General features: G+C 37.6%; 1 protein-coding gene and 1 pseudogene across 12 annotated transcripts in view; one reads left to right on the forward strand and one right to left on the reverse strand.

The window, feature by feature from the left end:
- The window catches only part of AK9 (adenylate kinase 9), a 113913-nt gene that overhangs the window by 40650 nt on the left and 57327 nt on the right, over positions 1 to 15936 (forward strand). For 10 of the 12 annotated variants that reach the window (XR_006606815.1, XM_045080218.1, XM_045080219.1 and 7 more), the window contains exons 16-20: positions 613 to 776; positions 8404 to 8560; positions 9961 to 10075; positions 11784 to 11857; positions 15004 to 15162. Coding sequence is in view for 11 of the 12 variants with exons in the window: in XM_045080218.1 (XP_044936153.1) it covers positions 613 to 776; positions 8404 to 8560; positions 9961 to 10075; positions 11784 to 11857; positions 15004 to 15162 (669 nt within the window). In the remaining variant the exon portion in view is untranslated. Of the gene's footprint in view, positions 1 to 612; positions 777 to 8403; positions 8561 to 9960; positions 10076 to 11783; positions 11858 to 15003; positions 15163 to 15936 lie in introns of those variants that run through there. The other 2 variants (XM_045080214.1, XM_045080220.1) reach the window with 2 other exon arrangements.
- On the reverse strand, positions 9107 to 9664 carry LOC106005884 (annotated as a pseudogene).

Raw genomic sequence — 15936 nt, forward strand, 5'->3', positions numbered from 1 at the left:
GACCCTGGTTTTGGAGTGTTAGGACAGCAGTTCAGGAAGCAGAACTGGAAAAGCAGAAGTAGAGGAGCCAAGGGCAGCTGCCAATCTTCTGTCTTGTTAGAGGAGGGGATGAATACTTATATTCTGATGAAGCCTGTGAGCCACGGCAGCCATGGGAACAGCCATTCAGCTTGAAGTGAGGGTAAGAATGAAGAACACTTGAAAACCCCGCCTGTGCCATCCTCTCTTCCATCCTGGCCAACTTGCCTACCTCTTTTCCTCTCACTGTTGTACGTGGTCCCATGCTTGTGACTGGAAGTATTCATCGTGTTTTCTGATTCATTCCCTCAATGCTCATGATTTACCGTGACCCAGGAATCCTTCGCTCCCTCCCTCTTCTACCTGGCTTCTTGGGTTTTGGCTCCTGCTGGGCATGACTTCTTACCTCACTCACCTTCATTCTGACCTTCTGATGTTTTATAGTTCCTGACTTCACGTTTCCTCCCCAGTCTATTTCCCCCTTCTTGGAGCATGTACTGCAGTAACACAAAAATAGTACTTTCTTGGATCAAGTATTAACAATCCTGATCTATTGCAAGTAACATTGTCCACTAAAATTATTAATGGTGTTAGGTTATTTTGCTTTAGACACATTAGAAGACTCCATAGAAGACGTAACTGCAGAGCATCCAGAGGTTCTTTCTATGATAGAGGAGACTGTGAAAATGACAAAGGACATGAACTTTGAACAGCCATATGAAAAGCATGCTGAAATCTTAGAGGAAATCATCAAAGAGGTAAGAAGTCCAGACCCAAATGCCTATGCTCTTTGGTAGTTTTTAATGTCCAAACAATTATGCAATATAATTTCATACCTTTGACATTAATCTTTCATTAACTTTTATCTTCTTTAATTGAGTTCAGTTCAGTTCATTAAAATATGTTACCTGTGAAGCATGTATCAATGTTAGATATTTCTTCTATGAGCTAATTAGTTGTAAACAGAGACAAATTTCACTCTGTAGCTAACTTATTTCTTCTCACCACCTTGAACATGCATTCATAGGGGAAATGGATGGACACACAAGTGATTGTCCAATCTAAGGGGAAAATAAAGCGTCCGATGCTATGTCCTACCACTGACAAATCAGAAGGTTTATCTTTGGTTTATAAAGAACAAGATACCCATACAGGTCTATTTTGTACAAAGACCTTAAGTAAGCATTCAGGGCAAAAGTCAAAGACAACAAATCTGTTTTGGACTCTCAATGAACTTCTTTGGTATTTTTCTGTAATTTGAGAATTATGTCATTTAAAATTATTTGAGAGGAGAGGCACCTGGATGTCCCAGTGGGTTAAGCCTCTGCCTTTGGCTCAGGTCATGATCTCAGGGTCCTGGAATCGAGCCCCACATCGGGCTCTCTGCTCACCGGAGCCTGCTCCCCCCCCCAACCCCGCTTGCCTCTCTGCCCACTTGTGATCTCTATCTATCAAATAAATAATAAAAAATAAAAATCTTTTAAAAATAAAATTGAGAAGAAAAAAATATTCTATGAGAGTATAAAACCACGCTGTAACACATTGGGTTGGCTCCTTGAGCCCAAGGCTATACCCAAGGTGAGTTGCTGTCCCCCTCTGAGCTTCCCATAGAGTTATTTCAACTTCTGCACTCCTTCATGTTGTTCTATTGCTCGTTGTTTCCTTCAGAAACATTCTGAGAACCTACTATTTGCCCTGTAATGTGCTAGATTCTAGAGTTATGAAGATGAATTAAACATAGCTCTTTAAGGAGCCATCAGTCAGGTGTGGAAGGCTGATGTATAATCCAGTATTTGAGTTATCCTGAAATTTGTGGTAATTAGATATGTACAAGGTGTAGGAATTCCACCTACCGTTAGGGTTCTCAGCTCTGCATGGGAAGTGAGACAAAGTGTCCCAGAGGAGAGACAGGCAAGTGAAGGACGTCTATAGCACTGTGGAAGTCCCATCCTTGCCCTTCATTGAAGATTTCCTCCATTCTCTTAGCATTTATTCTGGAGGATACACATCTACAAGGAGTACTAAAACTCCTCTGATACAGGAATGCATACAGTGTCATTAGAGGACAAGCTGCCACTCTGGGATTGTGGAGGACTCTAAATCACATGACATTTTAACATCAAATATCTCATCAGATCATCTTTCTCAAGAGAACAGAGACCTGTAGAGGAAACCTTTTGACCTTTCATCAGTTTTGATGGTCTCTTAGCTAGGTTGAACCTAAAACTGCTCTAAAAATAAATAAATATATAACATCCTTAAAAAAAAAAAAGTAGCCAGATAAAGAGATCTACTTCTTTATGTCATCTGCTCATTTTTAATAATTTATCTTTGTTTTCATTTGCAGTTCTTTATGTGTTCTGAATATGAGCCCTAGGTATATCGCAACTACCTTTACAAATATCTTCTATTCTGAATAATAAGAGTTAATTTTAATGAAGTCCAACTGATTAATTTTTCTTTCATAGTTAGTGCTTCCTGTTTCAGAAACCTTTGGCTGTCCAAGGTTAGGAGGATATATATATTATTAGGTTTTCTTCTGTAAATTTTTCTTTGCCTTTCATATTTAGATTTATGGTTCATTTTGAATTAATTTATTTATGTAAAAAATATATCCAAATGGCCAATAAGCATGTGAAAATGTACTCAACACCATTAGTTATCAGAAAAATACAAATTAAAACCACAACATGAGGAAGGGGAAGAAGTATAAACTTCCAGTTATGCAAGAAATCAAGGGAATGAAAAGTACAGCGTAAGGAATGTACTCATTAATATTATAATGACTTTGTATGGTGACCAGAAGGTAACTACATTTATCTTGGTGAGCATTTTGTAATGTATTTAATTGTAGAACAACTAAGTTGTATGTCTGAAACTCTTACAATATTTTATGTCAACTATACTTCAATAACAATTATAATACATACATACGTACATATTTTACATGGATTTTTTTAAAAAACCACAACATGATGATCATGATTAATTTTTTTCTAATATGGATATCCAGTTATGCTCCAGCACCATTTATTGTAAAGACCAACTTTTCCTCGCTATCATAAATCAAGTGGCCTTATCTGTGTAGTCTATTTCTGGACACTCCATTCTGTTCCATGGACCTATTTGTCTATCTACATTCCAATACCACACATATTAACTGCTGTAGCTTTGTAATAAATCTGGAGAGAAGACTCCTTTAACAGCTTGTTTCTCCTATTACTGCATCCTTCCCTGTGTAATAAGTTGTTTCGTTCTCCTTACTTTTTCAAGAGTATCTTGACTATTATAGATCCTTTTTACTTCCACATAAATTTTAGAATCAACTTTCACTACACACACACACACACACACACACACGCTGGGGTTTTGATTGGGTTGCAATGAATCTGTAAATAAATTTAATGAGAACTACCATCTTCACAATATTGGGTCTTCTAATCCATGAACATAGAATAACCTTATTTTGGAGCCTGGGTGACTCAGATGGTTTAAGGTCTACCTTCGTCTCAGGTCATGATCTCCAGGTCCTGGGGTCAAGCCCCATGTCCGGCTCCCAGCTCAGCCAGGAGCCTGCTTCTCCCTCTCTCGCTGCCTCTCCCCTTGCTTGTGCTCTTTTTGTCACTGTCTCTCAAATGAATAAATAAAATCTTTAAAAAAGAAGAATAGCCTTACTTTATCTCATTCTTTAGTTTCTCTCAGCATTGTTTTGTAGTTTTCAGTGTAGAAGTCTTCAGTATCCCTCATTAGGTTTTGATGTATTTTGATGCTATTTTAGATACTGTTGTGGTCCTATCTTATTTTTCAATTGTTGTTTCAGTAATCATTTTTATCCTGTTTTTCTATTGTACCTCCTGCTAAATTTCGTACTCTGATCTGAAGGTCATAGACTACATGCAGAACAGGTATGAATAATGCATTTAGGCATAATGTATGATCCTGTCCAGGAAAAGTGAACAGGTTTTATTTCATTTGCAAACTGGACAGTTAGGCATGGCTCCCTGGAGTCATGGGTTAAGAAAGATTCTGAAACACATCTGTGTATTAGCTCCTTTTAGCATTTTTTAGAATTGCAGTTCAACAATATTTTGAAAACTTAAAAATACCGAAATAATAATAGGTGTCATTTCTACCAAAGAGAAAGAAGAGTCACTCCCTTGCAGTGGAGAATGCGCAGAAATTTTTCCCACACTCAATCGTTTGCACTTTGACCTGGTTTCTGCCCTGACCAAGTTAGAGAGCACACAATAGAAGCAGAGGCAGGGGCGGGGGGGGGGACACAGGGAACTTCCTTCTGCTTCCATTGCTCTGCCCAGTTGTGTTAACTGAAGCTCTTACATAGACGTATGCCAAAGGTATTTGCCCTGTACCTCACAGAAAAATGTCAAGGGGACAACATCAAGGGAAGTGAGGTGTTTTTTTTTTTCTTTTCTAAAGATTTTATTTATTTATTTGACAGACAGAGATCACAAGTAGGCAGAGAAGCAGAGAGAGAGAGGGAAGCAGGCTCCCTGCTGAGCAGAGAGCCCGACACGGGGCTCAATCCCAGGACCCTGAAATCATGACCGGAGCCAAAGGCAGCGGCTTAACCCACTGAGCCACCCAAGCGCCCCGGGAAGTGAGGTTTTTGTGTCAAACCTGTCCTTGTATGTTTTCTAGCCCATGAGCTATCCAGCGGCGACCACGGCCTATTTCTCTAGTCACGGCAGCCTTCCCAGTGTGATACGTCATTTTTGCTCAGCTTCCCTCATGACATGGTTTTTTCTCTAAAACCTCTCCATGTCTGCCCTTGTATCTGTGTTCTTCACATGGAAGTTGTGTTTTTCTGTGCTCTGTGTCACTCCCAGGCTGTGTCGTGATTCTCCCAGTCTCTTCTCTCAGTCCCTCTCTGTCTAGATATATTTCACAGCAATAAATACTTGGATGTACAAGTGATACACATACGTCCGTGTGTATAACTGTACACACATATATGTATATCTTTATTTATGTATTCACAAATGGTAAAATGGAAAGTAATCATGGAATAGCATAGAAGAAGGGAATCCAGGAATAGCATGTTTAAGTGCAAGGGGGGGAATTTTTATTAAGTTAAAGATCACAAAAGGATAAAAGGATGAATAGTGCATGAAAATTTATATTATTTTTCTAAATATTATTTTCTCCCACTCATCCCTCCCTGAGGATGTCCGAAGAAAACACCACTTTATTTTCATCTGAGAACCCACTTCCATGGCTCTGGTGACAGCGGGGCCAGACCCAGACCATGCACAAAGGCTCCCCTGGGGCCCCCTCCCTACCACTTGTCCCACTAGGCTCAGAGTCCTTCCACTCCTCTGCTGGGCCATACACTCTGAAATTCTTTCAGATATGAAATCTTAAGGAAGGTTCCCCCTTCTCTCCACAATGATCTCAACTGGAGAAACTTTCTCAATAGATTCCTGCATTGAAGCTGTTTTGCTGCTACTTCCAAAACCTGTATCCTGGGGCACCTGGGTGGCTCAGTGGTTTAAAGCCTCTGCCTTCAGCTCAGGTCACGATCCCGGAGTCCTGGGATCAGGCCCCACGGCGGCGGGCTCTCTGCTCAGAAGGGAGCCTTGCGTCCCCCTCTCTCTCTCTGCCTGCCTCTCTGCCTACTTGTGATCTCTGTCAAATAAATAAATAAAATCTTAAAAAAAAAAAAATCCTTAAGGACCCAAGTCCTCACCTCCCAAAACTTTACTGTCCTCAGTATTGAAATGTCCAGGCCTGAGTGCCTTATGCACCTGCCCCCCACCCGGAATCAGCGACCTCTCTCCCTGAGGCAGTGGATGTGCCCATAGTGTTTCACTTTTTCCTTCAGTCACTTGAGATAAAGTCAGAAAGACAACTTCCACATTTGGACTGCACAAGCACAGTGGAAAAACTCTTAAAGCAAAAGTTTAGTAGAAAGGCTACTTAATAATGATTCTCTCTATAAAAACAAACAAACATGAAAATAATAATTTTAGGACAAAGGTCAAAAAGTATTTATAATAAATATGGCCTAATAATTGCTTATACAAGGATTTCTTACAAACCAAGAAAAATGGAATACCCTATGTAAAAGTAGGAAAAAGATATAGATGGATTGTTTCATCAAAGAAGAAATGCAAATTATTAACTGAAAATTTTAATGTTCAAATTCCAAGAAAAATATGAAACTTAAAACAGTGGGATATAAGTTCTTACCTATCAAATTGCCAAAGATTTTTTAAAAACATATAACAATCCATACCAGGAAGGCTATAATGAGATAGTCACATAGGAGAACTGAAAATTGATACAGATGTTTTGGAAGCAATGTGACAATGTGTGTGAAAGATCTTTAAGATGTTCCTTCCTTTATGAGCCTAAAAACACATCTTCTAGGAATCTAACCTAAAAACACAATATTTAGGCATAGATTTGCATATACAGATGTTTATCAATGTTATATTAAAATTATAAATTATGTAAATATTTACCAGTGAGAGAATGATTAAACAGGTTAAGAGCTATTCATTTGATGAAATACTATGAAGGCATTAATTTTTTTCAAAAAAAATTGGAATGAGATTGAGAAATCATAAATTATCTCTCCGTGTTGCTTTTATTTTCCTATCTTTGCAACTGGACGGTAAAATTTTCATTAACCATTTTACTTCCTTTTTTCAGTTTTATTGAGTTGTATTTGACATATAACATTATATTAGTTTAAGGTGTATAACATAATTATATGTATGTATTGTGAAATGTTTAACACAATAATTTTAGTTAACATCCATCACTTCACATACTAAGCTTTGTGTATGTGTGATTGTAATTTCTAAGATCTACTCTCTTAGTAACTTCCAAATGTACAATATAGTATTGTTAACTGTAGTCAACCCATGCCGAATATTATGCCCTAGGGACCTATTTATCTTATAACTAAAAATTTGTACCTTTTGCCCACCTCCATCCATTCTCCCAACCCCCAGCCCTGCCTCTGGCAACCACCAATCTGTTCTCTGTTACTATGAGTTGGATTTTTTAAGATTCTCTATATAAGTGAGATTATATAGTATTTGTCTTTCTCTGACTTATTGCATTTATTTTTTTTTGCTTATTTCATTTATATTTCTTTTTTTATAGCTTTTTCTTTTTCCCCTTAATTCTCTTAAACATTTCAAAGTGCTTAAAAATTTTTTTAAAAGACTCTTCAATCTGAAACTAATGATACACTTTACGTTAACTAATTTAATTTAAAGAGTTCAAAGTTAAAAGAATTTTTTAAAAAAGACTCTTCATCCAGATGGAAATTCATAAAGTAGGGAATCTTGAGTTCTGCAGAGGCCAGTGAGTTTTACCCATTCTTGTGACATCTCTTCCCCTCTGGCTTCAAGTATCACGTGATTGCATGATGACACACAAACTTGAACTCCTCAGAGCTGGTGTATTCCCAGGTCCACATTACCAATTTCCATATTTGCCCTGAAGCCCTTGCTACTGCACTGCCTGAGGGGGGATGGGAGCAGAGTTTAGCAGAACTCCCTAAGCACCTGCAAGGTCTGTTTTCACCCTTCCTATTGTTTTTAGTAACCATGTCAGTACCTTCTCAGCTCTCACACTGAGGGATGGAAAGCAAAAGGGAGGTGAATAGTGTTGTCACTAAAACAGGCAAGCTGGACTGGGCCCTTGCTACTCAAAGAGTGCTCCACGGACCACTGCCACCTCGGAACATGTTCCAAATGCATACTCCTGGGCCCAAGACCTCCTAAATCAGGATCTGAATTCTATTCAGAATAACAGATAACAAAAATATACTGTTCAATTATTTAATAAAGGCTTTTGCTTCCCATTCTTCATTTTTAAAACTTAGATAGCTTTATTGCTTTAAAATTAAGTGTCTTTTTTACAACTGTATCTCCCTGAGATATCTTCCTCGTATCTCCCTGATACGAGGAAGTGGAGATGCAACATGGGAGGTTTGGGGGGTGGGAAAAGAATAAATGAAACAAGATGGGATCGGGAGGGAGACAAACCATAAGTGACTCTTAATCTCACAAAACAAACTGAGGGTTGCTGGAGGGAGGCGGGGAGGGAGAGGGAGGTGGAGTTATGAACATTGGGGAGGGTATGTGCTATGGTGAGTCTGTGAAGTATGTAAACGTGGCGATTCACAGACCTGTACCCCTGGGGATAAAAAATACATTATATGTTTATAAAAAAAATAAAAATTTTTAAATTAAAATTAAGTGTCTTTTTAAAAATTAAGTGACTTTTTTTTTCTTTTGAGTCCAAAGAATTCAAAAGATAATTGGTTAGGGTCTGCAAAAACAATATATCAAAGTATCCTTGACTTCTCCAGCTATGATGGTAATATCAGTGTGTCATTTTTCACAGGTAGCTGAAGAAAACATGAAGAGGTTTTCTGGTGCCCCGAAGTTTGGAGGATGGATACTGGACAACTGCCCCGTTATAAAAGAACTATGGATAGCCTTAGTCGAGAAAGGAATTATACCTGATTTAGTAATCTGTTTGTCAGATACGGAAAACAATGGTTGGTAAATATTTATCATGTAAATCCGAAAGTGAGGTTTTTATTGCTGATAATATGTTTAGTTAAAATACAAAATAGAAAACTCTTCACTCTCCCACGCTACACATACCACACCAGCAATCCCTTCACAATCTAGAGGTACACAAAATGAGGCAACCACTCACCGTGTAGATGGCCAGGAATGGTGTGCTGGGTCACTGGATATTCCCTCAGGCCCTTACAATTCTTCTTTGGAGCTGGGACTTTAACACCCCATTCTCAGCACTCTAACTTCTAACTGAAAAATATATGAGGCTGAGAGTAAAGACTGTATATAAGTCCTTATATACCTCAAATGGGAAATATTAAATACATCAAGATAGCAAAACTAAATTTTAATTATTCTGTCACTTTGAAAAAAGCTATAATAATTAAAACAGTATGATGCTGGCATAAAAACAGATACCTAGGCCAATGGAACAAAGTAGAGAGCCTAGAAAATACACCCAGACCTATAGAGTCAAATAATCTTTGACATAGGAGCCAAGAATATTCTGTCATCTTGCCTTTTTTTTTTTTTTTTTTTTTGAGGTCTTTTATTTTCTTTTTATTTACCATGCCATGAATTCATAGGGAATGGGTTCTAGCAGTTCGGGCTCTTTTCCATTGGTTCTCACGAAATGTGCTTCTCTGGGTGGAGCAGGCTGACGTTTCAGCTGAACCCAAGTACCTTTCTCTTTGGCTTCCTTCTTTTTTCTGATCATTTTCCTTGACACGATTCAGAAAGCTATCTCGGCTCTTTGAACGTTTAATATGCTCAATGCGGACATTAATTCTCTTGGCAAGAATCTTGCCCTTAACTTGTTTGTTTACAACAATACCAACAGCATGCTGAGTAACATTGTAGACTCTTCCAGTTTTGCCATGGTAACATTTGTGGGGCATTCCCTTTTGAACAGTGCCCATTCCCTTGATGTCCACAATATCACCTTTCTTGTAGATTCGCATGTATGTGGCCAAAGGAACAACTCCATGTTTTCTAAAAGGCCTAGAGAACATGTACTGGGTACCTCTCCTCTTTCCCTTTGTGTTGGTCATTTTGGCAAATTACTGGAAGATGGCGGTTCTCGTCATTTTACCTTTTAAGGAAATATATTTCAAAAGAAAGTTTCCAGGGGGAAAATATGATACATCACCTCTTTTCATGCTTTAGTTACTTTTATCATGCTGATGTTCACATTTTAGAAAGGATTTCAGATAGACTCGATATTTTAAAGAACCTGGACTCTATTTAATAAATGCTTAAAGGGAAATATATTTGGATATAGGCAGGAACAATATTTTGTCATTAATTACCAAAGTTTCTCACTATATTTTATAGAGCTTCAAAATTAATATTATTCTCTTTATCTGTATTTCAGGGAAATATTTACTTAATAGACTGTATTTAGAGAATAAGACTGAAGTTGACTCTAAGATTTTAGAAAGATTACTAGATGATCTACAAAAGAAAAAAAAAGAGGAAGAAGCAGCAAGGTAAAACATGCCCGGCATTATAAAACAAGTCAATGAATCTTTTATAGCTATTAAATATCTACTTACAAGTTACATTTATGAAATGTCTGTAATATCAAAACAGTGGTCTACTAAGTAGATCCAATTCTAATTAAGTCTAAGAAAAAGAGTGGGTTTACAAATATTTTCAGTGTCTGAAGTACTGAGTTGTGGATATTTTCATGGCCCAACATCAAACTATTCTAGAACAAATGTCTACTCACACAAGACACTGTAAAAAAAAAAACAAAAAAAACGAGCAAGGTAAGATTTTTTTTTTTTTACCATATTTATCTGTGACTTTAATAATTTTGCTGACCAGTAACCACAAATTGAAGAAATAATACAATACAATAATAAGGAAATGAAAGAGACGCCTGGGTGGCTCAGTCGGTTAAGCTTCCATTTTGGCTCAGGTCATGATCTCAGGGCTGTGAGAGCCCACTCCATCCCACCCCAACCCCATACCCCAGTGATCAAGTCCACCTTGGCTCTGCGCTCAGCAGGAAGTCTCTGAAATTCTCTTACAGGCTTTCCTTCTGACCCTGCCCCTGCTCACAGTCTGTCTCTCTAAAATAAAATCTTAAAAGAAAAGAAAGAAGGGCTTTATTATTGTTTTCCTGACAAGTGTAGTGATGCCTTTTGAGGAGGACAGAAATAACTAGATTTTCACAGGATGGGGAAAGGATGGCAAGAACACTGAATATGGAGAACGACAGACCTATAAAATAGTCAGGAAAACCGCCCCAGAGTGGGCAGCTGATACGAATGGGCTCTGCTTAATTCATCCCCTGTTGGTGAATACTTGATACAGTTTTTTTATATTATTTTTAAAAGCGGCAATCAACATTCTTATACGTGTTTCTTTGTGCAGTAGTATGCTGATTCCTGAGAGCTAAATTCCTAGATATAGAATTTCTAGGTTAAAGGTATACACATTTTAATTTTTAATAAATATTACTTTTCTCCATCACTTTACTAGCTTTCCTTATACCTGTCTGTCTTCACCATTAAGTCAGGCTTAGTGCTGCAACCCTAATGAAAAACAGATTCCCTCTAGACAATTAAGTTTTCATATCTCATGTCTTTTCAAATTTCATTATTACTGTGTTGAAAAGATTGCAAAGATAATTATCTATTTATTCACTATAGAAAAAATTTTAATGTAAAAAATAATAAGTAAAAGTAAAAACTCTCATAATGCCAGCATCCAAAGATAATTACTATTAACAGTTTATACTTCTGGGCTTTTAATCATTATTTATATAAACTTCAAATACAAAATTAAAATTGTACTATACATAGCCTTGTATTACACTTTTTGTCACTTAACTTTTTTTTTCTGAACATTTCTGACTTATTCAGGAAGGAAAATGGTACAACTTCTCCCATTTACCTTTTTAGCATAGACAATCTTTAATGAATTTTAACAGATTTCTTAATTAATAGCCAAAATTTTTTAAAGTATAACATTGCAACGTTTCTTAACTAAAAAGGGAAAAACAGAAAACCCTGAAATTAGGTGGCTTTAATATGAGCAAATTAAACATTTACATTGTAAAGTTAAAGAGTATAATGAACATTATGCAAAATTTACTCAATTTTTAACCACTATAAGCCTTAAACCCTAGAATATTGTAAAATATCTGAATTTCCAAAGATGATTAAATTTTGGACATTTTTATTTCAGAAAAGCCACTGAAGAAGCATTCAGAATAGAAGCAGACCAAAGGCTTTTGGAAGATATGAGCGAGAAATCAAAAGGCAAACACAGATTTACATCATTAATAATGCGTCATTTAATTTTGTACCGTTACTGCAGGCAACTGCAGTATTCCAGCGAATTACAGAGAGCATGACCATATTTCCCAGTTTGCTAATGAGAGTCTAGGTCTATGCTATGCCTATGGTACAGAAATATTTATTTGCCCCACTTTCATGCTCAGTGTTCCAATTTGGAAAATAAATTGTGTGGTCACTAGAGTAATGGAGTCATAGGAAAAGAGCTCTGACACAGATACCTACGTGTGCTCCCACTTGGGATCCACAATAGACAGCTTATGCCACGTGTCTTAAAATGGCTTCCCTTGTCACATAGGACACATGAATGCTGGAATTCCTTCTAGTATAAGGATCCTGCAGGAATTGAGAAAACAGCATCTCCTGCTATACCTATTGTCTTTGAACTTAAACTTTCATCTGTTATAAAAGAACTTACTCCAGCAGTTTCTTTTAAGACCAAAGTTCTTAACCTGGAGTTCATGGATAAAATACAGAGGTCTGTGAACTTGAATGGGAAAATAGTTACAACTTTATTTTCACTAACCTTAACTTGGAATTTAGTATTTCCTTCACTTAATAATTAATATAGGCAATGAACCATAATAATATTAGTAGTATCTTGATTTTCTTACCAATAGAAACTAAGATATTTTCATATCATGTTACAGTTTTATATATCCTGCGTATGCTTAATCACGATTCCCAAAATGATGGTAATTAGACCAGCTGCTAGTTCTTGTTATGTAATGCATTAGTAAAGATGCACAAATTTCCTACAGCACAAAATTTATTTTGATATCTTCATAACTGTGTTTCAATATAATTGGTTTCTTATGTATTGTATTTTATGGGATTGAAAGCATTATTCTAAGGAGTGTCCTTAAGTTTCACCATACTGCCAAAAGGGTCTATCCACTCAAAAGAGTGAAAAGTATTTCAGTTTTCCTTTGTTGACAACAAGCCACCCCGAAACTGTAAAACAACTACGGTTTTTATTCTGTACACGTTTCTGTGGGTCGGGACTTAATACAGAGCTTATCTCTGCTCCCTGAGTTCAGTTCAGGCTTTGAGTGGCCAGCTGGGAAGTCAGTCCTCCAGCCCCAAGCAAGCCTTCAGGGACTGCAACCCTGACTGACATCTTCATTTGACATCTGGGTCTCTGGAGAGACCCAGAGCCAGAAGCAGCAATTAAGCTACTCCCAAATTCCTGACCCCAGAAACTGCAAGGATGATATGTGGTTACCGTTGCTTTAATCACTAAATTTTGGAGTAATTTATTATGAAGCAATAGATACTTAGTAAAAATCACAGGTAGTGTGAGCATCTTAGAACACTTCAGGCCATCTGTGACTTTTCTGGTATACAGATTATCGCTTAGAATTCTAGAAGAATATTAGAACTTTTTACACCTCTCTGCATCATTATAGAAACTCTGTTTATTTGTATGTTACGTAAAGTACCTAATATGGATAAAAATTAAAAATAATTTACATGTATGCATATTGGAAGTATTTTTTTTTTTTACTATGAGAGATACATAGTGAGTTTTTGCTGTACAGCACATAACTTCATTCCAAACCCTAGTAGGATTCAGCAAATGCTACTACTTCCTTGTGTGTCTCACCATCATTCCTCTATATGACAAAAGAGAGTCACCCCAGTGTAAGACACATACTTAGAAGCTACATGTACTGTAGTCCTGGTGTAGACCTAGAACATTTTTCTTTTTTTAGGTATGTTTTGCCTTTCTTCTTCTTTTTTTTTTTTAAGAATCTTTCATTATTATAGGGGTGGCCTGGGGGGCTCAGTCTTTAAGTGGCTGCCTTCCCCTCTGGTCATGATCCCAGGATCCTGGGATCAAGCCCTGCATCTGGATCCCCTGCTCAGTGGGGAGGCTGCTTCCCCCTCCCTCTACCCCCTCCACCCCTACCCTCCTACCCCAACCCCCGTGGTGTGTGTGTGTGTGTCTCTCTCTCTTTCTCTTAAATAAATAAATAATAATAATTCTTTTTTTTTTTTAAGATTTTTATTTATTTATTTGACAGAGAAAGACACAGCAAGAGAGGGAACACAAGCAGAGGGAGTGGGAGATCAGGACCTGGGATCAGGACCTGAGGGCTTAACAGACTGCCCCCCCCCCCAGGCATGCCAAGAACACGAAGTTGCTTTGCTCTGGGTGTTTTAATCATGCAGATTCAGATCAAAATTCGAATGCCAAAGACTATCATACCCGATAGTCTTGGAAGGTACTCACTGGGGGCAGAAATTTCCACAGGAGTCCAGAAAACAAGCTCATTTGTTTTGTTTTGTTTTGTTTTGTTTTCCATATCATCTGCATAGAAATATCTTGTTTTTCAATTTCATGAATATATTAAAAGGAATAGCGGAGATAGGTTTTTTTTTACCATTCGCCCCATCTTCTTCCCGTAAGACTTCCATGCAACTACATAAAGCTTGGTATTGCGTTTTTAAAATTTACATTTGCCATACTGATCAATGTGTTCCATTATTTGTAATTAGATATAAGAAAATCCATCATTATACATTAAATTTAGCCTCACGCTGCCAAATGGAAATACAATGCAAGCTGCAAACATAACTGTAAATTTTCTAGTAGCTGCCTAAAAAGCAAAAAGAAACAGGTGAAATTAATTATATTTATTTAATATACTATATCCAGCATATTATTTTAACAATCAGTACAAAAAAATACTGAATATATTTCACGTTTGGTTTTTCTAAGTCTTTGAAATCCATTGTGTTTTCATACTTTCAGCACATCTCAATTTGGATTAGCTTCATTTCAACGGCTCCATATCAGACCGTGTTGTTCTATCCATATTCTTACTGAATGGACTTTGGGGCTGTTTCCAGTTTCTGTTAAAACCCTTAGGCTGCTACTCCCATAGGGCTCTGAGCACATGTACTGCACACTGTGGCTACATTTGGATAGATGAAATAGGCAGACAAAGTATCTGTCTGTCCCATCAAACCCCGTGCTCCAGGAGGACAGGGGCCATTCCTTATTCTTTGTTTTGGTCTCAGCACTGATCAGAATATCTAGCACCCAATGAAATATCTATTGACCTAAACCAAGTAATAATTTATTTCTCCTCATTTTTTTCTAGAAGTAGAAGACGCTGAACTGGAGGCTGACGAGGTGATTGAAATTGAGGAGCCCTACCTTCAGGAAGGTTCTGAGGCCTTGGAGATAGCCGAGGACACCAAGGGATCCTTACCTGAGGAGTCTGAAGCACCTGAGGTCCCTGAAACAGAACCTGAATCAGGTTAGACTCTGTTGAGGGCCGCCGTGTCCCTCCTTCCACTCCCGTCTATTGGGTATGTCTGTGTGTGCACACGTGTGTGTATTTGTCTTTTCTATATTAACAAAATGGCAGCAGGTGAAGAATGGTGACAGGAGCTCCCAGAGAGCAGCCATTTAGTTCAAATCAGTTGGTTTATAGTGTGGTAGGAAAGCCAGATCTCCGCCCTGGTACCGGCACTCAGGACCAGGGCCAGCCATGTAATCTGTGAGTCACCTGGTTCCAAAAGCAGGGAAAAGTGCTTTTAAACATACTAAAATATAAAGTGTTTTCTTTTCTTCCATGGCCTCTCTCTCAGTTTGTCATGGTGCTTTTTATCTGCTAATTAATCTTGTTCTAAGTAGACAAAAATTTTAAATTTTATTCACTGGCATGAATTTTACTATTTGTCTTTATGCTATACAATGCTATTTTGAAATGCAAATATAAAAGCATTTAACTCATATGTGGAATCACCATAATTACACAATTTGCATTTTGCAGCTTAGACATACATTGCCTTTCATTCTTTCTGTGGGGGGGTGGAGGGGAGTGCAGGAACAGTGGAGGGAGGGGCAGAGGGAGGAGAGAGAATCTTAAGCAGGCTCCATGCTTAGCTCTTAAGCAGACCCCAACACCCAGACTCCCCTTACATGCATTTCATTGTACATTCAGCTTCATGCACAAAACTAGCTGAGCTTTTAACTTCACTTCTTAATATGCACATAAGTTCTAGCACACTCTCTAACTTTAACTTCC

The sequence above is a fragment of the Mustela putorius genome, unplaced genomic scaffold (assembly GCF_011764305.1).
Source record: "Mustela putorius furo isolate JIRA1106 unplaced genomic scaffold, ASM1176430v1.1 tig00000450_pilon_pilon_pilon, whole genome shotgun sequence".
NCBI classification, from domain to species: domain Eukaryota; kingdom Metazoa; phylum Chordata; class Mammalia; order Carnivora; family Mustelidae; genus Mustela; species Mustela putorius.